At 40.9% G+C, this 24791-nt stretch overlaps 2 protein-coding genes across 7 annotated transcripts in view; one reads left to right on the forward strand and one right to left on the reverse strand.

Annotated features, from left to right (window-relative positions):
* The window catches only part of DDX4 (DEAD-box helicase 4), a 46781-nt gene extending 44631 nt beyond the window's left edge, over positions 1–2150 (reverse strand). The window contains exon 1 of the mRNA XM_054186988.1: positions 1992–2150. Within this exon, the coding sequence (XP_054042963.1) occupies positions 1992–2150 (159 nt within the window). The remainder of the gene's footprint in view (positions 1–1991) is intronic.
* Positions 2151–2311: 161 nt separating this feature from the next.
* SLC38A9 (solute carrier family 38 member 9) overlaps positions 2312–24791 on the forward strand; it is a 67084-nt gene continuing 44604 nt past the window's right edge. The window contains exons 1-9 of one of the 6 annotated variants that reach the window (XM_054185308.1): positions 2313–2430; positions 3182–3343; positions 10832–10983; positions 19159–19291; positions 19866–19987; positions 20136–20199; positions 20315–20408; positions 21347–21517; positions 24137–24196. In XM_054185308.1, the coding sequence (XP_054041283.1) occupies positions 10880–10983; positions 19159–19291; positions 19866–19987; positions 20136–20199; positions 20315–20408; positions 21347–21517; positions 24137–24196 (748 nt within the window). In that variant the 5' untranslated portion in view covers positions 2313–2430; positions 3182–3343; positions 10832–10879. Of the gene's footprint in view, positions 2431–3181; positions 3344–10293; positions 10393–10831; positions 10984–14293; positions 14372–19158; positions 19292–19865; positions 19988–20135; positions 20200–20314; positions 20409–21346; positions 21518–24136; positions 24197–24791 lie in introns of those variants that run through there. The other 5 variants (XM_054185309.1, XM_054185307.1, XM_054185310.1 and 2 more) reach the window with 5 other exon arrangements.

Here is a 24791-nt window from a genome sequence, read left to right on the forward strand (position 1 = left end):
TCAGCATATGCAGGCTGTGCACTTTCATATGCATTTTGTGGTGAATGAAGCAAAGGTCACTTCTCGGACACAATGGCTGTGAGAACTGAGAACTAGCAAGCTCACCACACCAGTGGCAGAACTATCCTGTCTTCACAAGACAGTTCTCCCACACTTTCAGGCACCAGAAGTGTTAGCTTTATCAGTTCTTTGAAGCCAGGCCTGCATTATTTGTTTCCTTGTGAGTGTTTGAGGCATTCCATTGAAGGCTTGGAGGGCCTTCTGCCCCTTGTCGAGGAATTTACAGTCCGTCTCTTATAACCAACAACAAATTTTTGGCTTATGTATGAGGTGTGCTTTCTCTTTGCCAACAAACAAGACTTTCCATGTAACAGTTTCTACCTAAATGCTATCTGATGTATTGTCAGTATTTTTCAGAAAGAAATCTGGAGTAACCTCTAGCAAAAGCAATACCCACTAAGTTCATTAGCCATGTGACCATGCCTCTGTTTGCAATAATGGGAAAAGTTATTTGTTCATCCACTATAGCGTTCTACAGTGCCTCAGTTTTATGAATTTGTGTATATTACAATCATCTTATACCTGCAAGTGCGGAGCAAAGTATGCCTTAAGGCTAAATCAAAAGATTCAACATGGTGTGAGGTGGAATTTTTTTTAAGAGGTGGATTTAATACCCACTTTGTCTTACAGATGTACCAAGAGGTCCTAAATAAATATAGGCTCCCATTTTCTAGACAGTGCCCAGGCATGTAGGATGAGACACTCTTTGCCCAGAAGGTAATGTGTCATCAGAACAGAAAGCCACAACACAAATCCTGCAGGACCGTGACTAAATACCCTTTTGTGAAGTCAGCTGTTGGCAGCAGTTTTCATGAGGGAGCAGGAAGAATCTCTACACTTCTGTTTTGCTCCCTTGCAGTTCTCCACCATGTTTTTCCTAAGCATAACTCTTCTGAGGACTGTAGTTGGTGACCAAGAATGCAATTAAATACAGCAGTAACTATGTCAGTCTTTCATAGCATAGGACACAGAGGACAGGCTTGCAAGAGAAAGACTAATCTTATCTGCTTGCATGCTGAAAAAAACCAGTTCTTCACACATCTCTACTTTTGTGGGTTTAATTCACTTGCATTACATTTCAAATCCATGTGGTAGCAGGTGAACAGACTTCCTGGCTCATCAGCCAAAATCGCCAAAGGTCAAGAGCCACAGCGTACATTTGGATCCCAAGAGAAGCAAAAGATGACAGTGAATTTGCTGGGAGACACCAAAGCAAGAGTTTTGGTCCAGCTGAGCTTGTGTGCCACTGAATTTCAGGATGTCGGGTGGTGTTAGTCTCTGCTGCCTCATTTCCTCCTACAGTCTGAAATTCAGCTACACAGCAGTTTTCTTGCAGGAACAGTCCCACCGCTAGCCACACAATCTGGTTTGCGCTGCGCTTAAGCAGAACATACAGATTGGGGGTTGTGTCTAGCGTGTTTTGTAATGTTCTCACATGAGGAAGCTCTCTCTGCCGTCTTCCTTCCATGCAATTCAGCAGTTCTCCCAAGCATGAGCTATAAATATCCCTAGAAATTTGACTTTAACCAGTGTGTCAACTACAAAAAGGACACATTCCCAAATTGATTTAATTAGGACCAAAAAAATAACCCCTACGATTAAAAACAGTGAATTTCTAAAATGTGCTGGCTGGCTGATTGTGGCTGTTGTCCAGCCTGTGTACCTGTCCTTGGCTCGGCAGGCGTTGCATGCCTCCTGGGATAGATCATTCTCCACTGAAGGCGCTTTGCCAGTCCTGCCAAGAGTCGCACGGTTTGTTTTGGCCAGGATTATGCCCACGCTTTGTCACCCCACTGACTGGCAAAGCATGGAGGCGAATGAGTGAGCGTCTTTTTTTCTTTTTTTTTTTTTTTTTGATTGGCGTCTCATCAACCATCACCAGCAAATGCAAATCTTTTCTTCACGGCTCTTTGGTAAGTGCTTGTCTACACCGTAGCCCCCGCGCACTGGGTCAGGCACGTTCCGCGGTCGCAGCGGTACTTCGCGGAGGCGAAGCGCGGCGCCTGCAGCACGGTGCACCGGCGGCCCAGCAGCAGACCTCGTTCACACGGACGGAGGGAGGAGACGACCGCAACACCGCCGGCAGCCATGACGCCGCCTCCGCGCGGCCTGGCCAGCACCGGGCACCGCCCCGCGCTGCCACCCGCCTGGGCCGCGGGAGCGACCGGCCCCTTCCCGCCCGCACGGCTCCCTGGGAAGCGTAGTCCTGCACTCGGCAGCGCCCGCACGCCTGCCTCGGCGGGGCCGCCCCCGGGAACTACGCGGCCCGCCCCGCCCGCTACCGCCGGCAGCCTCCTGCCGCCGCCCGGCCCCGGGTGCTTCCTGTTGCCGCCGCGGGAGCGGAGCCAGGCGGTGCTGCCGCCGCCGCAGGTAGAGGGGTCCCCTCTGTTGGTGCAGCGCCCTCGGGCCCGGCCGGGAGGGGCGGGAGGGGCGGCTCGGCGGGGCGCGCCGGGGGGCCCTCGGGGCTGGGGCCGGGGGGTGCCTCCAGCGCGGTGCCGCAGCCGCTGTGGCCGCCCGCAGCCCGGTTTGCTCAGCCCCCGCCGAGACCAGGCGCTGCCTCCCGCCGGGGCGGGCCCTGGGGCGCCCGGCCTGCCGCCGGGGACGGGGGGGCACGGGGGAGGAGCGGTGGCACCGTGTAACGCCGTACGTGGGAAAGCGGACATCAGAGCGGTGTCTGATGTACGGAAACGGCGTGACAGCCTTTCGGGAGATCCAGGAATCAGGGAAAAAGCTGACATCGGTTTTGGCGGGCGTGTGGATCCATTAACCAAAAAAAAAAAAAAAAGGTGTTAAAAATTTAAATGAATCCCTAAGGTGGTAACTTTACTGTTTTTTAAGTATTTCTTTACAGTCTCCACAAAAAACCCCACCTATATACAAATGATAGGTGCTTCATCTGTTGAAGACAAATCAAATTAATGTTCCATTTCTTCTTAATTTTACTTAGATTTACTATCTGTCAGCAACCACATACCTATTGGTGTATGTGTACCTGAGGTACACAGAAGCTCAACACTGGTTCAGCTTGTAGGTTCAAGAGTCTTTTTTTTTTTTTTCCCAAAAAGCTACTAACTTAGATTGTTTACGCAGTTTTAATCATCTTCAACCAATACGCTTGTAGGAGAGTATGGACAAGCTAACTGGTGACAAGCTGCCCCAGTTTTAAGGAGCTCTGAATGTATGCTACTACACTTAAGACCAGGGTAACATTCGTCAGTCCCTTCTGATGGAGGACTCACTATCCCAAAAGAGGAATAGAGGATCTCTTCTGTCCTGCATTGAGGTCCGTGTCTTTCAGTGATAAGACCCTGCTTATTTTTCACAATTCATAAGTGCACAGCCTGAGATTTATGCCTTGAGCTTTATTCATCCATTCACCTGCTTGGAATTTAAGAGAAGGCCAGGTCACACCCAGTGGCACTTTTGAAAATAATATTCCTTGTTTGATCTAAATACTTTCATTAGTAGATTCTTGCATTTAAACCATGAGTATGAGATGGGGTTTCAGGAGTATTGACTTTAAATAAGAAATGAAACAAAATGTGTCCACACCTTAAATTGTCACAGTTTTATTTGTGTAATCTAATTGACTAGGAGCTATCTCTTTAAGAACCACTAGAAATCTCAAAGAAAACTACTGCTGCACATAAGCACAAGAACAGCTTTTGGTGGTAAAACTCCTACCAAAATAATTTAAGACTGCAGTTGTAATTAAACGGGTTGAAAATTAACAAGTTATAGGTGACTAAGTTCTGTGATCATTTATTTTAAGGTGCGTGACTTCCAAATTAAGAGTTCTGGCTTCATCCGTGATGGCTGGTCCACTGGGTTTCCTACACTGAGAAACTGTTGCTAACATCTGTGCAGCAACTCCAGTGTTAGTAATGTGGAGCATAAACAGCTCTTGGAGTTACAGCTGCTGTTTGGCCAGCACCATGTCCGACTGCCCTGGTAGCCATGACGGCATGGTGGAGGCTGTGGTGGGAGTGCCCCTCTCTGCCTTCCTCCCCCTGCCCTCTATGGAAGGTTCTGTGGTAAACAGCAGTCCTACAAACCAGCTAAGCACAGTCTGTGCACCTGGGATGACTAGGGTGACTGACTAAATGCAGTTGTGTGCCTGCAATGTGGTAAACCTGTTTGGTAACCCTCTTACATGGCGTGGGCTGTAACTCTGCATGATCTGTTATAATGGGTGTCTCATCTTAAAGCACTGACGCGCGCATCTGTAGCCAAGCTATAAACTACCATCGCTAGATTCACAGTGCAAGCAAACTCTAATATGGTTTTGTCATCCGGTAAAAAGAAGACCAGATCAGAGCATAAACTAGAATTGAGGTTTCTAAATCTGCTGGGTCCTTGTTTTCAGCCCTTGAACTTTTCAAACTTCGTAACCAGGGGAGAAAGAGAGAACCTGAAGGCAGTGAAAGCAGAAACTCATGGGGCAAGCCAGTGAGGACTAATGAAGGTCAAGCCCTATTTAGATTACCACCTGAAAGTCATGTGGAATGTAGCCCCGAGTGGGACTGGGAAAAGTATCTTGAGTACCTGTAGGTATTGCCCCACAGTTTATGACCAGCAGCAGAAAACCTGGATTATTAAATTCTCATCCATGTGTTCCCTTTTGCTGCCCTTCTGATGTAGGGCTTCAGTTGTTTGTAGGAGAATTACAAATAGGGCACAAGGGGCATACTAAGATAGCTTCACCACAGGCAGCCAATGAAATTATATCCTGAAAAGGAAAGGGACAACAGCATTCAAAGTCTATGCAGACTTTTGACTATTGAAGGATACCTTGACATTAATGGTGTTTGAACATGTAGGTGGTTAGATATTAATAATGGTGAGAACCATGTTGATAGCATATGATTGGAAAAAGTAATTGCTGTTCTAAGCCCTTACCCAGAAGAGAATCCCAAACTTACTTTATCATGCTAACAGTTTGGACAGATTTTTTCGTATCTGGAAGAGTATTTCAAATTTTCCTTCTAGATGTAGCCATTCCTTTGTAAGCGAAAGGAGGACAACTAGGTGTGCTTTAAGGTAGTGTACAGCAGTTCTTAAAAGATGCTAGTGTCAATACTACTGCAAATTTATGGGGGTTTTGGTACTGCAAAGGTATGTCAAGAATATATTTCCTTTATCATAGTTGTGGAAGATCTCGCTTTTTATCTTTATGCTAATTACAGACATGAAAGTTTAGGGGGGTATTTCGACAGCACTTGATGCTGACTTTCATGGGGCTAGCAAAGCTGGAGTATTTCCTCCTGGAGTCAAATGCTTGGAAGACTAAGTAGCAGGTGTCTGTTACATGACGGGTTAGGAGTTTCACAACCGAAAACACTTTCTTCAACAAAGCTGTACTGGGAAGGAGAAGAAATATGGCTGCAGAGGAAACAATGCAGCATGCTGCAGGAGAAAACATAAAAATTCTTCCTTTGTTCCTGCCTTATCAATAAGATTTTAGTTGCGGGAGAATGCAGTCAGCGCTCTCCCTGGTCTTCATCTCTGCTGTCACTAGCAGAAGTTAAGAGAGGAGAGACATGATGTTTGTGGCAGAGGAGGACAGAAAGCAGGTCCCTGCAGGTGAAAGAAGAGAACTTGCAGAAGAGCAGAATGGTGACAAGTGAATGGCAGAGGACCTGGAGAGACAAGAAGGATTTTAGAGAAGAATATAGGGTGCAATATGTTGAGCAGAAAATCCCTTTTTCTCATTCATCACCAAATATGTTACAAAGTGAACCGACTATCTGTGCACGGATAGTTAAACACGCAAACCTGTGTTTAAAAGGACAGAGTTTGCAAAGTTGAAGTATTCAAAGGTTGGAGTATTAAGCTTAGCTAAGTTTAATGAAAGTTGCCTAGGCAGTCTTAGTCATCTTGGTACATATGAATTATGGTATCGATTAGAAATATTTAGTTACCAGATGATTATTTTTCTCAAGCTGAACAGTACTCAGAATAGGTAAACTTTTATTAGACCAGCAAAGTGATAGTGTTCAGTTCACTTTTGCAGGAGACTGATCTGCCTGATTAGTTGCTCAACAAACTATAACTGTTCCTCTTGGACATTTATGGCAGTGCTTAGTACATATCACAGCTAAGTTTTACGTAAAAGTTTCACAACGTTTTTATGAGCTAAGGCAAAGTATTGGTATTATCCTTATTCTAAGGATAGGGAATAAAACACAGGTTAAAAATCCACTAATTTTGAATGCTCAGTTTGAGAGTTACTAGGTCGCTTTCAAAATATTTAACATTACAGTGGTGCACAGCACAAATGCTCTTATGTTTTGCAGCATTACATGAATAGGTTCTAAGCGGAAGGAAAAAGATGTTGAACGTTCTGTCAGAGGTAGGTTGTCCCCCAGGTTGTGGTTTTAGTTACGCTTCCAGTAGTATTGCCTTCTTTCTTCCACAAACCATGCTTGTGTCTCTTCAACTGGAAAATGAAACTGCTGGTTCTGCAGAACTACAAGCTAGACAACCCCAAGCCAGACTCAAAAACAATTATCTTCCTCTTTAGATTGATTTTTTTAGCCAGTTCTATTCCCCAGTCCTGTTCATTCCACCAATACAAGAAAGAAGACAAATAGCTGTGCCACCACAAATGGGGGAAGGAAGGGCTGGGAGAACAAGCAGGAGGGGAGAGCAACGCCTTTAACTCATAGCACTGCTGAAGACAAGGTACCATGAACTCATATCACCAACTCCAGGTACACCACAGCTAGCAGGCACCTCTTTCCCGCTTGCAGGAAAATCCAGTTTGACAACAAATGCGTCAGGTATCCTTAAAACAGCATTCTCCATTTCCAAGCAGCCATACAATAATTCCCAGGGATCCATAGTAATTCTCTGAATATGGCAGTGGGCGCATGGAAACGGTAACCGCAATGTATCATAAAATATACAAGCAGAATAAGAATCAAGCAGCTTTGATTTTTGGCATGAATTCTTTGTGTTTGGTATCCCAGTCCTTATTATACGCTTTTAAGACCATATAGACAATAGTGCATGTCATATCACGGGTTTTTGAAAGAAACATTTAGAAAGAGGTGAACATAGCTTAGATGCTCAGTATAAAAAAATCTTTAGATAACTAGGATGCTGGGAAAGTAAGCAGTTGAGAAGAGGTTATTGTAATGGAAAATGTCAGGCAGTAAGTTCAGATAGCATAACTGGCTCAATCCCGTGTATTAAAAACATTTATTGAGAATGCAGTCCAGCCAAAAGGAGTAGAAATTGGATAAAAGAGAGGTTAATTAGGTGCATTCTTCTTCATTTTGCTCTTATGCTTACAATTTTCTTTAAGCGGTACTGGTTCCAGCTGCAGCCTTTGCATAATGATAGCAGCATCTATTTGTAAAGTAATCAATTTGCTGATCATAAGCTTCACCTATGTGCTCTCAAAAATAAGCACTTAAAAAATAAACTGACTTTGCCAATCAAAGTTTTAAGTAGACCCTAAAGAGTCATAAGCCCCAAATCATGCTTTCAAGCCAAACTTAGTGTACGCTATGTTTTGGAAGGATTATTTTTCTTTGTGGAATATTATAAAGCGTTCTGGGTTCTTTCTTTATAGCCATAGTGAAAAGAAAATCAAACTGGTGATCAATGTTGTCTGCATTTGTCAGATTGAATTGTAAAGCACAAATGCATTATTTACAACAGGTTTTAAGGCAGGGATGCATTCAAAGCAGTATCTTAAATTAGCATTTAATGACTGCTTAATCTGCACCGTAAACCAGCGCCTGTAGAAGAAAGGAAGGAAGGGAGCTCAGGGCTGTAGTCTTCTGGAAAATTCTGTCTGAAACCACTCCTGAGTATTTGGGGTTTGAATTTATTTTGAGTTTCAGTTCCATCATTAGGAATTTAAATTTTCATCTGCATTTTTATGGCTAAATCCAAAGTGTGATTTAAATTCGGAAAGTGCTCCAAAATGCAAAACAAGTGAGGGATCTGTTTTTGAGACCTAGGTGTTATCTGTTCGGAAAAAGCTTGCAGGATGTTAAGGTGAAAAAGAGAAAAGAATGGAATAAACCAAGACAATACCACATTACCAGTCTTCTACCTGAGACCACTGGTGAGGTCTTAGAAAGAGACTGTAGTCTCTAGAGGTGGTAATTAAAAGCAAACAATAAAAGTCCGTGAAGGCTGTTGTGTGTGGTCAGAGGGTTGCGAGAACTGTTTTGTAACAGGAATGGCCGAGGAGTAGGTGGGTATCTGTAGCAGTGCATGAAGTCTCTGGGACCTGTGGTTTGGTTTCAGAAGTATACAGTTGCTGGAGCAAGTTGATGTGCACCGAGGTGAATTAAACAGTGGGAGGGTGCAGGGCACAAAAGGAATGGAACGTAGGGAGGAAGGAGGTGACCTAGAACCATAGAAAAATAAGGGAAATCAATAGGAAAGAAATGAACAAGAGGGGAGCTATAAACGGAGTTTGGAAAGGAACAGAGTGACACATGAAAGGAAATCAAAATACTCCTGTGAACTAAGAAATCTCTTCGTAAACAGTGCTTAGTAAAGGCAGGTTTGGAAAGCAATTTTGACAGTGTGTAGGAAAGACAAAAAACAGAGAGGAAATGAGGAGCAGGAATCCAAAAGCTGAGCATCGCCAGAGGAGCTGAGAAGGAGAGAATGTAAGACGTTCAGTTGAGGCCAGAGAACCAGCAGCAGTGATGTGGAATAGAAGGGCTCTACCGTAAAGAATCTGAACTGATGGGATAGAGTGGCAAAAGAGAAGCAGCAGTAAGTTAAGGTGGGTAAGAGAAGCCCCATCTTTGAAAGGCTCTGGAAAGAGGACAGGAAAAAAGCTTTAGAGAAGGTGACAGCAAAAATGAAATGCAAGAGAAAGAGGATGCTACCAGGGCGTGTAAATAGGCTCTTAAGATTGCCTGGATTGTTATCACTGATCGCTTATAATGTGCTCTCGAAGAGCTGAAATGAACAAGGGAAAATCATGCCTTTAAACTCAAAGTCATGCCTTTAAACTTAGTAGCTTCATTCAAATCTTGTCATGGATACCGAAACTGGGAGGGAGCTGGCAGCACTGCCAGATGAAATGGCTTTTCCCATGCACTGTCCCCTCCTTTGCACATGCATGCAAGTGTGTGCAACCAGACAACAAGCCCCAAGCTCAACATTGATTTGGATTTAAAGCAAGGCAAAGAATGGTTAATTTTCATCTGGATCAGTCTTCCCAGGCCAGTTTAGTGTGGGATCACACATATGCCCTTGAGCTGAAAGGGCAGGACTGTACTCATTTCCAGGAACTGGAGCCTCCAGTGGTCACCTCCCCTTGAGAGCAGAGCGCCCTTACCTGGGGACGGGGAGCAGGTGCCTGTCCTCTAAAATGCACTCCCTCAGCAGATGGAGCCAGTCTCAGTGCTTCTGCAGCCCCCTGCCACGTGCTTCCACAGTGTTTTCCCACTCCTCCTTTAGTAATTGTTTGAACCCCAGAGAGCTGACGTCGTTGAAAACTGCTAACCTTCCTTCCTGTTTCATCCTCTCCTTCAGATTCTTTATTTTTTTGCCAGAGGCATTAGGGGGATGAGCTAACACAAGAGGATTGGCAATGTGCAGGGATAGAGCCATGTCAGTGCTTAACTTAGGTTGGTGTAGTTTCTGGGATTGGGCCTTTACTGTGTGTTTCCATGAGGATGCAGAAGGATGATACACACCTCGTTCTTTCTATCTTCTGTTCCTCCATCGCCACTCCAGGTTTCAAACATCCAGTGCCATCCTTCCTTACCTTGTGCCAGCTCTGGTTCTCATCTGTCTTTCCTGTGTAACATTCTAAAGCATCAGGAAACAGTCGCCCTGAAAGAGTAGATACTTCTGCCATTTTTGTTTGCAGAAGGAGTCCTGGCTGAGGAATTCTTCAGGAGGTAGCAGGGATGGGGGCTGTTAAAGCCATTACATTTGTTCAGCTGCACACGAGACCACAGTGAGTCCCATGGTGAGGGCTGTAATTTGGTCTAAGTAGAATTCCATTAGCTTAAAAGCTATCTGTTCCCTTTGTTTGGCCAGAAGTGCCCTGAATGCATATAATACATAATTATTAATGCATTATTAAACCATTCATTGCCTTTAATTCAAAGTGCCTGGGCACGGTAGGCTGCAATAATCTGATCTTTATTCTGGGAAATACACTGGAAAACTGCATGGGTGTCTGCTGCAAAGTTTGAAGTAATTTAGTGGAACAGTAGTCTCTAATAACTGATAAATTGTTTTCAGCTGTACTGTTACAAATTGGAAATACAGCTCCTTTAAAAATCACACTGGTCTTACAGTGGAGCAGTAAGAAAAGGAGTCCCATGCTTTGAATGCAGGAAGGTAAGACCTATGTATGAATATACTTAACATTAATTTGTACATGGTGGACTTGATGCTTAGCTGTGGTAGCTCAAAGGAAATTCAGATTCTGAGTCTCACTTTTTACAAACCTGTTTCAGTCACAATATAAGCAACAGCATCCATCATATTCCTTTCATTTATATTGCTTGTTGCGGTGCTAAAAGAGAATCAGAGCACCACTGGTGGTGCATTGACCACTTTACTTAAATGGATAGAGTGTTGTAAAAAAATATTGTCCCTGATGTACTTGGCCTGTGATGTTTGCATTAAGGAAACAGAATTTCAAGTGGCAAGTTGAAGGGATTTTCTGGTTATTTTCACCCAGGAGCTTCTGAAGCTGTGGGACTCTGCCAGTGTTGAATTTGTAGCAGAGACACAGTTTTACTTAACTATGGTCGTCTTGTTTAATTTCTTTTAGGTCAGAATAACTGACAGAATCTAGAAGGAGGCGGCACATTCACCAAATATGGAAGACGATACCAAACCTCTCTTGGTTCCTGTGGGAGGTGATGAAAGCAATTATGGAATCATGAACATACAGTTTAATCCAGAAGATTTTAAGTGCAAAAGGTATGAGGAAGGTTGAATCTACAGAATAATTATATAGCAATGAGTTGTTTAATCTTTGTTTTTAGCAACAGAATGCTACAAAGACAGAAGACTAACATTTGGAAACCAGGATCTGAGTACAAACAGTTCCTACTTTGTCTCTATATGATATTATTTCCAAGCACCAGGTGAACAGATGTTTTGTGTTTTGTTTATGAGGAAGAGACTATTCTAATGACATCACTTCAGAGAGGGTTCTCCAATAAGAACTTGGCGTGTGGCTTTTAAAGTGCTCTTCAAACACTGAATGTCATGTGTGTATACTGAAGCATGATGGTTTTTATTTAGCACAACAAACTGAAATGTTGAAAAGATGCAAGAAAGCTTGCCAGATGGTATAGATAAATGGCTGTCACTGTGTGTAAATGACTCTGTATGCATTCTGCAGGTGATGCTGGAAGAATACATTATTTGCTAGTACTGAGGGAATTGGGCAACATTTACTGCCTTTATGAAAAAAAATGTATTATTTTTTTGAGATTGAGCAAATACGAAAAATTTGGCAGCCCAGCCTGTGAAAATAATACATATCTAGCTAAGTGGTTATTTTGCATGTTTTCTTAGAGTTTAACGGAGTTTAAGGAGGTTGGAGTGGGAGACTTCCTCTGCTGTTGCAGTGAAGATTTGTGCGAGCTGGGACTGGAACCAAAACTGAGATCGGAGTGGGAACTGACCTTCTTATGCTAGCTGGAGGCACTAGCTCTGCACTTTTAGCCGAAGTAATAGTCCCGTGCGACCTTTTTTATGGCTCCTTCTTTGCCCTTTCCTCCAGCATCGTGTTTCAGTAGAGCAGTTTTCCTGAAGGAACTGAAGATGGCACTGTTGTATACAAAACATCTCGGTGAGGCCCACTTTAGCAAGGAAAAAAAAAAGTTTTTGAGTATAGTATTTTGCTGCTGTCCCAGCCTGCAGCTTTGGAAAGGCGTGAGAGCCTGCTCACACGTTAGCCAGGGGCTAAAGAATCTCTTTGTTCTCTGCGAGCAAAGGAAGGAGGATAAGGGCCTGAGTGAGCCCAGGGGATGAGCGGAGCTCAGATGCAGGAGCATACAGAATTGTACATATAAAGATTAGGAAACAATAGCGTGCTTTCAGGTGGGAAAAGGAAATGTGCAAAATGAATTCTTGCCTTATCTTCTTTCTGAGGAGTGTCTGAGGCCCTCCTGGCATAAGATGACTGCTAATTTGTATGGCTTTTGGGATCCCCTTGTGTTGGAGGAAGTACGTGTTGTGTTTGAGGATCAATAGTTTCAGATGGTGTGGTGATGCAGGAGCAGTAAGAGAAGTTTACACCTTTGCAATATATCAAAATGCCAAGATCCACTTTTCAGAAGTGAAGTTAGGTATTGTTTCCTCATTGTGTGGTGTGTTTTTTTTCTTGTGATTTCTTAAGTTTGGAGACTCAGCTTCATAAAGGGTCATAGCTTGTAGCATTTGGTTGCTTCCCCAAAAGCAGAAGCATCTACTTGAATTGCGTTCCCACCTTCACAACCTCCAGCTTTGCAGATCCGTCTGCTTAATCCTTATTGCTCCTCCCTTGAGTTCATTCTCCCGTTTTCTACAACACAGTCATTTGCCTTCCAAACATGCAGAGGCACAAAGATGAAGGGCACGAGCCCTGGAATATCGGGAAGGGCTGGAAATCATAGTGGGGCCAAACAAGGCTGAACTTCATCTCTGCAATCTTTAGAAGAAGGAAAGGGGGAGAAGGGGCTACCGGGGTCTGTGTCAGATGTGGTGAGAGCAGTGGGGGATTTGAAGGACCTCTTCATGAGAGCTTTAGGGAGTAGCGGCTCCTGGGAGAGAGGTTTATTGAAGTATCAGAGAGTGCAAGTGCAATAGTACATTATTTGCTCTGCTTAGTTTACTCCTTTTTTTAACTCACTATTCAGAAACCTGATATGACGTTTGTGGGTGGTCATTTTGCTTTGATTGAGATAGCTCTTGAAGTGTTTTGTCTGATTTGCTTGTAATCACTGTTTGTCTTTCTTAGTGCTGTTCTGTTCTTTTGTTCGGGTTGTTTGAGATTTGACGGCATTTACATAGTTATTTGGTTTTCTTAACAGCTTGGAGGATTTGGGGTTTTTGAAAGGCATGCTTTACAGTGTTTACATAAGAACAATAAGCTAATTGTTTTTTAGAGTTGTAAATTATTTTGTCTATTATTATTTTGCTAATTTGGGGGAAATATAAAGCCACTCTTAATCCTCTTAAAGAGCATGTTATTGTTCTTCACAATGACCCGCATTACTCATACCGTATTAGGTGTGTTTTGCCCATTTTGTAGGTCCCTTCAAAAACTAGAATGTCATTGCTGCAATAGCTTATTGATGATTACTGTATGCAAGAGAGGGAGTTTCTTCTTTTTTCTTCTGAATGCCCTTTAAATATTTATTGTCAACAGATACTGCAGTTATCTTCAGGAATACTTGAACCTTCAGAGAAACAAATGATGTTTTGTGTTAGTTGTTTTGCATATGAAAAACCCTGACAGTGCCCCCTGCTAAAAAAAGATCCAGCCTTCTTCCTTCTTCTGTTCTTTCTGAAGCCCTGCAGTGTTCTCACACAATGCAGGAGAGAGATCAGTAGGTGAAATTAACCAGCTATAAATTAAACAGTGTCTGTAGATGGCAGTCGGAGAAGACCTTTTCATGCAAAAGCGGTTGTTTTTCTTTTATTTTCAAAGTTCTTTTAACTTACACAGAGGTAGACAATGGTCGGGATTAACCTGTGCAAAAATACCGTTTCTGCATTCTTTGTGCTTTTACCACTCCAAACCCATGTGGTCTTTTTACTGCTTTGCCTGCTTTTCCTTTTTCTGTGTCGTTAATATTTTTGGTAATTCCTAATATTACTACTTCCTAACTGGGAAGAATTAGGACCTTCTTAATTAAGAACCTTCATATTTGTTTGTAAGGGAAGAGTAGAATGGCTTTGCCTTTGACACAGAAGAGGGAAGAGTGCTTGAAATGTGGTGTGGTAAAGCTTGTGATTCTTTATTTGTTAAAATGCATATCTGGTGAGCAACAGAGGTGTTACGCTCTGAAAGGTGATTTTGGTTCTGTATACGGGTTTTTAAGATACTTGTGTGGTCATGCTGTCATCATTATAACGACCATGGTGATAGGAATGTGGAAAAAGTTTAGGTAAAATATATTGCGGAGAGAATTATGATCTCAGGATAAACCATAAGCATACTGTTTACAATGCTTACATAAATTCAGACCAACTTAGAAAGTAAAAATCAAGTTAGTTGTGGAATTCTTTGTAACAGGTTTCCTTAAGATGAGTGCCCTGCCATCTGTAATGTTCCTATCCAGATAGGCAGTTCCTGATTAAGAAGTAGCAACCTGTGAGTATAGTCTTCTCATTATTACTTTTTCTCCTTACTTTAATTTCCATTATGAATTTCCAACTCTGAACTAAAGATGTCCCTGCTTACTGCAGGGGGATTAGACTAGATGACCTTTAAAGGTCCCTTCTACCTCAACACATTCTGTGATTCTACGTTGAATCAATTTTCCTCCTTGGTTTCTCCTGTGCCATATACAGCATTCCTATAATAATGTGCGGAATCAGTAAAACAATAAAGCCATAGGAATTTAGTGGCTTTATTTTTGTGTAATAATACTATCACATCCCTGAAAAAGTAACAGATTGACATGGCGTTTCAAAGAAATCTGCAATAAGCTAAAGTGGCTCCTCGTGGTCATTCTGGAGGAGAGGAAAGAAATTGTTAAGCATGCTGTAAAGAGGATTTTTTTTTGTATTTATTTAAACATGAAAAGTTCACCTAATGTGAAGTCATTGATACCATCAGGTAGAGCAAAAACAGCACTGACACACAAAAAATGTATTACATTGTAACAGCTAAATGCTCACACTACTACTTTTGATCAAACGTCCAGAACCAGTTGCTTGCTATTTAAAAACATTTCAGCAAAGGTACTCGGAAAACAGTATTATTTAGTTTAAAACTTCTTGAGATGTGTACTCACTATACTGCTTCATTGCTCTGCAAGATGTAGTACATTGCTAAAAATTTCCAGAAAAAGAGATGTAGGAACATTACGGATGCTAGAAGTTGCAAGATTGTATGTAGCTTGCCAAACAAATCTTCCTGTTGTGCTGTTCCCCCTAACCCTCCATATGCAACACTTGAACTTTGCCTAGCACAATATTTGGAAACAACTTGGCTTATGAGGACCTCTTTTTTTTTTTTTCATTGCTTGCAAAAATTGCTACCCAAGTTCATAACATGAGAAGGTTTGGACAGAAGCCTTTTCTTTTCCTGGACCAGCACTAGAATTCTTATTAACTGGTCCTTTGTGTGAGGGAGAAATAGCTAGCACATGAGTGTAGCTGCAGGTTTTATGGGAATGGTTTCTGAGGTACATGCATGGGGCGTAGCATATGGGAGGTGTGGACCTACTGCATGAGATCCTGCATCTTGTCCATATTCATCGTGCTGCAGAAAACAGCTGTGTTTTATACTGGTGTGTTTGCCCTGGTAAAAAGAGCATTGTTTTTCAGGCTAGCTATTGAAATATACATTGCAATTGTGTTTTTTAGTATGGGTATAATGTGTTCATTGGACACTGTAGTCTATCTCAATGCATGGAAATTGTCTGCACTGTTTTGCATTAATAATCACACCTTCTAGTCATGTAACTGCTCCCCTTCCCCCAGATCACATTGTCCCACGTCCTTTTCATAATGATTTTGCCACATGAGAGATATAATGTGATTGCCTGTATAAATCAGAAAGTTTTGTAGGAATCTGTTGCAGCTGTTGAAGCTTGCATGTAGAGAGTGCATGTCTATTAGACTTAAGGTCCTTAAAGAGAGTTTTCCAAAATACATCCCAGATTATATCCTACCTGCTTTGGGCTTTGAAAATCTCAGTCTTTGAGAACTTCTTTGAGTCTTTGAGAGCTTCTGGGACTTCTGTGTGAGTGTGTCCTACAGTCAGCCTTTGATCTGGGTGTAGCTGGCAGCTGGGAAATGATCTTGATCGTAGACAAATCCTAGTGGAGATCCAGGAGGAAAGTTGCATGCCACATAGCTTCCAAGTCAGACTGATGTTTTCTCTAACAACCATAAAACCAATGGCTGGACAGTCTTATTTTAACATAGTCGCTTGCTCAGTAAGACTAGAGGTGCAGTGGTACCCTGAGAAAAAGAAATTTAATTGTTGCTTTAGATCATCTTCATTCTCAACAGATGCACACCAGAAGGGATCAAGAGGGAAAGTAGCCCAAGTACTGGCAGCATTAAACGTGCACTCCTCTAGGCAGGAAGCAATAGCAACATATATATATAATTTCTTTGAGATATATATAATTTCTTTGGGGTTGTTTAAATTTTGTTTTCCTCACCTGTAGATTCTGGGTCATACCCATCTGTTTTGTGCTTAGATTCTGGGTCATACCAGAATGTTTTGTGCTGGACCGTGAATTGCTTGTTCAATCCAGACTCTGTTCGTAGTAGTCAAGAAAAGGAAATATCTTTCTCTGAAGAATTTCTTATCTACAGACAGATAAGTTTTTGCTACACATGAATTTTTTTCTTCATGTTTGTTTTGTTGTTGACTAACAACATTGCTTTCCCCATAAAATAGGATGTTATATTAATGTTTTCTGTTATTTTAATTTTAAAATCATCCATGGCTTTAACTTGAATTGCTTTAAAAAATAATCTCCTACTGTCTTCCAGTCTGAAAGAACATTTTTTGGCATTCATGTCAGCAGTTGTTGAACACCATTTTGAAGGAAATCTTTGCCACGGATCTGCTCCCTTTGAAACAAAATGTAGACTTCATCTCAGTGTAATTTTTCCACAGTAGCAATGGAAGATTATGGGGATGTACTAATAATATTAACTGAAGGTGGGGAAAGAGGTAGTCCTCATGAAGCTCTTCACACTATGCAGCTGCCATATAATTAGCAAAACACGTACTTTTAGTGTTCTAAATATAATGTGCAGAAAACAGCAGAGCACTGACTGGGGGTGGGGAGGCATTTAAACATATTACATTTCCTGTTTTCATAACTACAGTCTTTATTTTACAGGTCTTCTAATGAAATATTTTTTAGCAGTGTCCAGTGATTGGATCAGTCCAATAAATTTTCAGCTAAAACAAGTGAAGTCCTTTAGAGCGGACAGTCCATGAGTATTTTTGTACGTTACATATCTGTGGAATTAGTTAACCCTGTGTGCCTCTGACTTAAGTAATAAAGCTATTGCTTAAAATTTATTCCCGTTTAATTGCAGTATCTCTCTTAATTGTTTGTAAGAACACCAGAAGTCCACACACAGAATTTCCCCCTTAATGTCATAGACACGGGGGGGAAAAAAAGGTCAATTGAGAATGTTTTAAAAATTGAAAGTGTGTTCACTTTCATTACAGTAAGTGGGAAATGACTTAGCAAATGTAAGCCATTTTTTCTGTGATGAAGGAAGATGTAAGAATTAATGAAGTCTAAGGTGAAGGAAAGAATGAATTTGTGGAGAAGGAAGTTATTTTTCACTGTTCTCCACTTTTGTCAGTCAGGTTTTTTTAGTCTCATAAATACTCTTACCTGCTGTGTCCCTGTAAGCACACAGGACTAAGGACCTACCTTCATCTCTTCCAGAGATACAACAACCAGCTTCAGAGTTGTATTCCATTTCTTCCTTGAGATAAAAGGTGGTGCCATGATGCAAATGCTTGATGATTCACTGGGAAAGAGAATGGGACCTTTGTCACTGTATTGAGAGCTGGGGCAGGAGGGGCTGACCACATTCCTTTGTAGTCTGAGCCAGAAATGGGCATTGGAAAACAGTTCAAGTAGGCTTTGCTCGTATTACAGGAAAGATGGCATGGATTTATTACTGACCTAATTTCTGCTTTTGGTAGCCTGAAACTTGTTGTGATCTGTACTTTTGTGGGTTCTGTTTTTGGGGTGGTTCTTGTTTCTGAGTGATTTAAACATCAACTTGGAAGAAGAATATCAGAAAGCTGTTGAAATTGCTTTAGGAATTAAAGGCACTGGTGTAAGGGAGGGAACCCCAAAACCCTGTATGAAGGCTTACAGGTCACAAGTATCCCCTCTCTTGTTTGAGAAATTAGCCTGTCGGTGTTAAGAGTGAATGTCACATTTGCCTGTATGGAAGTAAATGATACTTGATTAAAAAAAAAAATCTCTGCAATATCTTGATTAGGTTGCATATTTCCTGTAGCACCCCTTGCAGGAAGCTAGATTTATATTATGTTGTAACTTTAGGAGGAGCTTTCACTCTGATTGCTCTGTACCTGCATGTGTGCAGAGAAAACAAGTGCCATGTGGTGTGGCTGCTTTCTCCTTTAGTGGCTGTGACCATACCTGCAGTCTGACTCAGCTGAGGAAGAGGGAGGGGAGACCACCTGTATTCTGTACATCTCTGTATTAGAGATTAGACCATCTGTTGCTGACAGTCCTGTTCTCTGTGATTACCTTAACTAAATATGAAGGGAAGTTCTGAAGTAGTTCAGAACTGCAAACGGACATCTGTTGTTCCGTGCTCTGTGACAAACTCCATTCCTGGTTGCATTGGCTTAAAAATAGTATGAGCACATGGACTTATTTGAGCTTGGTTGCTTCCCGTTAAGCAGAATTTCATACAGTGTTTTTGCCTAGATTAGTAGTTCCTAGTCTTTTCATAGGTGGTCCTCATTACCACCACTCATTCCTCTCTTTTTCTCTTTTTTCTGCTTCTGCATTCTCATGCTTTCTGCTTCTACTTCTCTTCCTCATCACTGCTTCTAGCAACACCAGTTATAAGCACTAATAAGCTTGGCCAAGCTTATTAACATGTAGTTCTGGTGTGACTCATTGTTGAAAACTAATAGACTGGATATTAGGTCTGGATTTTGACGTTAGGTTGCCCTGCAGAATCTGGACAAGAGGCCATGTTAATATGGATGATAAGAACACGTGGTTCTTTAATGGATGGCAGCTTCCCTGATGGCAGAGATTTTTTTTTTTTGCATTTGCTTTGTGTCAGTGAATGACAGACTCACCCTGAGTGATGCTGAACTGTTCTCTGAGTTGTATGTTGGCTCTTGTGTTCTAGGATTTTAAGGGGTTTCCTTTTCTTTCTTTTTTTTCCCTCCTTTAGACCATTTCATGTGGAACCTACAAACATAGTCAGTGTCAACGATGACATTCAAAGAGTCACTGATGAAGCTTCAGCAATGAATAAGCGGATTCATTACTATAGCAGGCTCACGTCTCCTTCAGACAGGGCATTGGTAAGGCAAAGACAGGACCAGATAAACTGAGTGGTCTCTGGCATGTTGGGTCTTCAACTGCCTAGGTTTATAAAAGAAGCACAAATAAAGGTAGGGGGAGAACTATTCTGCAGCTTGCTTTGAAGTAAATATCTAGTAGCTGAGTGCCTTAACAAAGTGTTTTCAAAAGTTATGGTTGACTTTGTGCAATGCCTTCGCCATCCAAAGAAAACATACAAACACCTTGAATTTTTTAACAGTGGTCCAGGCTGCCTAGATGTGTGTACTCATTTATCCCATCTGTAAGAGGATTTAAGCAGTGGTCAGCTGCAACAATTGAACTAGCATGATTTGTGCATAGTACGTCAAAGACATTTTGCAGAAGAAAAATCTATTTTTTTGCTATCTTGCTAAAAATTCTATCAACTGTTTTTCATGGGGAGAAAATTAATGTAATCCAACCTTTTTTTTAAAAAAATGCACTTTTCATGGAAAGAGTTTTGTGATTTACAACAGTTGGCTTGCTGTATTTGGGACAATAGTTACTTTGGTCTTTGGTGTTACTAATAAGTCTTGTTTTTTATCCATTTGTTAGATTGCTCCTGATCATGTACTTCCAGCTCCTGATGAAATCTACGTGTACAGTCCATTAGGAACTGCTTTTAAAGTTGACAGTTGCACAGATGGCTATGGTAAAAACTCCAGTATAGTGACAATGTATGTGAAGCACCTTGACATATATTAGCCAGATAATGCATTAGTATTGAATGTTCTATATTGTATTCATAACTATTGTAGCTAAGAGGATAGCATGAAGTAAAATTGCTTCTTAAATTATTCACTGGTGGTTTTCTTTTCTTCCTAGATTTATGATATGGAATACAATGATGGGTACATCTATATTAAGTATCCCTTGGGGAATAAAACAGGTAAAACTATGAAAAATGTATGCATATGAAAATGGTTCTGGCAACACGGCTTGCTCTTCATTTTTCTGTAGTGTTGCTGATAAAGAAAGTAAACTGCGTTTCTCCCTCTTAACAGGCAGGCTTTACTTCTGGAATCATTCTCATCTTACTGATGGGCATTTTGACTCTTTATTGCTGCTACAGAGTTGTGAAATCACGGAAAATGATACGTAAGAGATACAAAGCCTCATAATGCAAATATTTCCATTAAGCGTGAAATACAGAGATCTAATAGATTCTTTGTTTGTCTATATCTTTACTATATGTTAGACGTGACATGCCAATAAAAGCTGTTCCTTTGAATGTCTCCCTGCTTTTGTAGTCTAGATCTAAGCTCTGTAAGCTAAATGTCTGTCTTCCCTTATTAGATAATCCTTCAGTTCCTTGGGACCTAACTATTCTAGCCAAAGCCAAACTCTTAGCAAGCAACATTTCAGATGTACACTTACTAAGTGTTGGGGGACTTACGGAGCTAGAGGCTTCCCTTCTTCTCCATAAGCACTGTCTAGTTCACTACGTGTGTTTCTGATCGTGTTCTGCAGTGGAACAGCCTGGGCTGTAGCTGCATGCACTTGTGTTTCATGCCTGTAGTACCCTAATATTTGTATATATTCTGTGTTGGAAGCAGTGTATGGACAATTGCTTCACTGGCAGTGGTTCAAAACTCATCTTGCGGCTCTTGTAGTTGGTGCTTTTATGCACCAGCTCCTCACTTGTTCAGTTAAGACCTCCAGTTTCTGACAGCTCATTTCAGGGCATTGTTGAGGACTAGTTCATGATCTGGCCTACTTTGCCATAACTCCTGCAAAAGGCTACGCCTGCAAATGCAAGGCTGCATTTTTGCCACCGTGTCTTATTCCAGTGCTTCTGGAAGTACACAAAGTAGTATTACGGCTGCAATAAAAGCCACTACTTCTTCAGGCTCCTTCAGTCAAACGCCTAATAAGTGTTATACTTTAAAGTTAACAGCAATTTTCTTAGCCCTTGGAAGCACTGTGAATTTGTGACAGAATATTCTGAAACAAGAATGCATCCTCTCATGAAGAGTTCTACTGATTCTAATATAACATTTTGTTTAGATATATTTCTATTTTTGTATCTTCTTCAGCTTTAATAGATACCTCAAATTGGGAATTCCCAGATGTTTGCAAGTATTACTTTGGATCCTTTGGTCAATGGTCAAGCCTCTTATTTTCTATGGTATCGCTTGTTGGAGCCATGGTTGTTTATTGGGTGCTTATGTCCAACTTTCTGTTCAACACAGGAAAGTTTATATACAGTAAGTAAACACTTTTGGTTAATGTTTACAGCTGCCTTGTGAAAAGATCAAGACTTGGCTTTGTACTGAAAAAGGATTTTCCATTTTATTTAATCTTGATTTTTCTGTTGCTTTGGGTGAAAAGTCAAGTGAGAATAAGCAATTGTGTGTGGAGTTACTGGCACAGTCATGTACGTCCTCAAAGCCAGTTTCTCAATCTCTGTCTTAAAGTGTGGTTTTAATGAAAGACAAAGTACCAATTATCTGATTTGCATGTCAGTAATGAGGCTTCTTGGTATAGTTGAACAACCCATACCTAGTTGCTTGTTTCCACTTTGTATTTTCAGCCCCCCTTGTTTGCATGGCTGTAACTATTTGAACAGCCATATACCAGGCTAAGCTGTTGAAATGATCCAAGTTAATGAAAAAAAATGTAGTTTCATTCTAGATTCCAGCAAACACACTTAGAATGCTGCCGTAGTGCAGCAAGTGTCCCTGAAGGAACGATGAACCATAGCACTGTGAAAGAATGATTCCTAGACTGGCATTGCTATCAAAGAAAACATACTCGCTATTTACATACAGCCTTGTATGTGCACAGACACGAAAGCTTTTGTGGATACAATCAATTAGGTATATAGAGTTGTGGGATTAAATGATGGAATTCAGAGCTTTGAAAATCTGACTCATGGCATTAAATAGCACATCTAAGACTTAAGAGTTTCTGTTTTGAAGGTAATTAACAAATCTCTAAGGCAAATAACAGCACAGACACTTACACCTCTTAAACAATGTTTAATTAGAGTTCCTACCATCCCTGAAGGACATACTTTAGTTTATTGGTTAATGACTGATGTATTTTACAGCTGACCTAATTCAAATGTTGTTAAATTTCATTTTAGACTTTGTGGGGTTTTTTTTAAATAAGGTTAGCACTTTAATCCTATATTATTGTAAACCAAATAACGCTGATTCTAGTAAGCAAACTTCAGAATGATCAAGACAGTTCCTTTTCTAGGAGAAAGGTCCTGCTTTTCTCTGAGACTGGCATGGTACTTTATTACTTACCTGTATTTGCTAGGGGTTCTCACTGAAGTTGTTTGCTCTGTGATAACTTCAATCATTGGATTCTTGTCCTAACTTTCGTTGTGGCTACATAATCACTAAGTTTTGTAAAATGGGTAACAGGATGTAGGTTTGACACAATGGCATCTTCCAGCCATGTGTTCCTAAGTTATTCTAAGCAGGCTACTGTATTTAATTCTAGTATACTCAGATGACTTTTTAAAAAGTCTGCACATGCAATTTAGGTGGGAACAAATTGTTTTCCTTAGGGAGAATTGTCTAGAAATTAGTAGTACACAGTGCAAGAACTGTAAACCAAGTATGATATCCTGTCTTTTTTTTTTTTTTTTTTAACATAGTGTCCCATGCTTTCTTCTGTTTCGTGAAACAGAAATAAATCCACAAATGCAATTGCTAGTCCTAAAACACTTTTTAAGTACAGAGGAAACATAAGTTTTGGCTGTCCATTTATAACTGATTTTAAGGTGCTCTAATTCCCTAAGAGCCATCAGTTCTTTTGATGGCTTCACACTAAATACATTTTTTTAAGTAGCAACACAAAACAGTGGTGAAGTGAGGAGGTGACAAATGATTTTAATTAAATCTTCTGATTGTTTTATACACTGAACTGATATCAGTAAGTATGAGAAACTCAGTTGTGATTCCAGGTGTCATAAATCAAAGTGAAGAAACAAAAAATAATTTTCTTCCCACAAGACTTGTCCTCTCTTTATGAGAAACAAGCTGCTGTTAACTGCATTTTAAAAATTTGAGGCCTACTGCCCCAGTTGATTTTCTGTGTGCATAATAATCCCATGTGCAGCAGAAGCAAATTTTAACCAGAAACACAGTAATTAAATTTCCAAGATGATGGGCATTTTCTGTATGTGTATATATACATAAATATAAAGAAACATCTATCCAGTACTCTCATACTGTGAAATTGCATAAAGTCGAAAATACCTGTTGTGGCAGAGCATTAAAGTAGCACAGGAGCGTACTGGAAACAAAATACTACTAGAGATGATTGTAGACAGTGAGACTTAAACCTTTTTCCAGAGATTACCTGCTTTAAAATACAACATGGAAAAAGCGTCCCACAGAACCTCTTCTGAAAAAAAAAGACATTAGAAAAATGAGTAGGGGAAGCTTTTTCCGTATAATACCATCTGGACTAAGGGTATGGTTGCATGCACTTTTTTTCTGTCCTGAAAGAGGCTGGTTTTAAGATGCATCTCCTTGCTAACCTGCTGTACAACGCTGTAGACAGAGGAGCTGGGACACGTGGAGGTGTGCTGGGGGAACAGGAATGAGCAGCTGGGAGGGGAGGCTTGGGAACTTCATAAATGGACCAGGCTGCTGAGAAGAAAGTAGTGCAGTGGGGGTTATTTGAAAACACTTCTAAAAAAAGGTTTTAAAATACCCACTCGGGGCTGGGGGGAGTGGAAGCTGCTGTATCACACCTCTGATGTAATTTTCCAAAATATTTCCTTACTTAATTTTCATCAAGTCAACAGATAGAAGCCTAATAGCAGGTTTGGGACATGGATAGTAAGGTTTTCTTCTTCTTTTCAGACTTTGTTCATGACATTAATGTAACAGATATTGTTCCTGGCACGAATGGAAGTAACAAAGGTAAGAAGCACTTACTAGTATTGCGTTTCCTGGTTTAGGTCGAGGCTGTGGGTTTAAAGGCACATCATCATGTTTCCTTGCCTAACCACATTCCAGTTTTAAAGTGTATATCGTAAGTTTGAAATACCTGTTTTTTAAAAAAAATGTAATTTTCTGTCTGGAATTTGTACTTCCACAAATAAACGCACACTTGGAAAGCTTAGTAATTAGGAAAAAGAAAAAAGGAAAAAAGAAAGAAAGAAAGTAAGTAGGGGTGGGAATGAGGATTAAAAAGCAAATTACAAGTTTGCATGTACCCAGATAGATCCTGCTTAAAACAATTAATGTTAGACCTCTTAACTGTAGTTGCACAATGAGGAATTGCCTTAAGGAATTTTAACTTTCACACCCTAAAATTGAAGTGCGTCAGATCTGTTTACTGTTTAAAATCGTGGCTGGGGCATCTTTGCTCCTTATCACCTCTGCAGCAACATTCTTATTTTAAAAAAAAAGGCTGTAAGAACAGATTTAATGATGCCAAGCACAAAAAGAAACAAGTGTCAGGCTAGCTACATGACTGTCCGCTCATGTTTCGTGGGGAGTCTGACATTTGCAC

This window comes from Rissa tridactyla, chromosome Z, assembly GCF_028500815.1.
Source record: "Rissa tridactyla isolate bRisTri1 chromosome Z, bRisTri1.patW.cur.20221130, whole genome shotgun sequence".
Taxonomy (NCBI): Eukaryota; Metazoa; Chordata; class Aves; order Charadriiformes; family Laridae; genus Rissa; species Rissa tridactyla.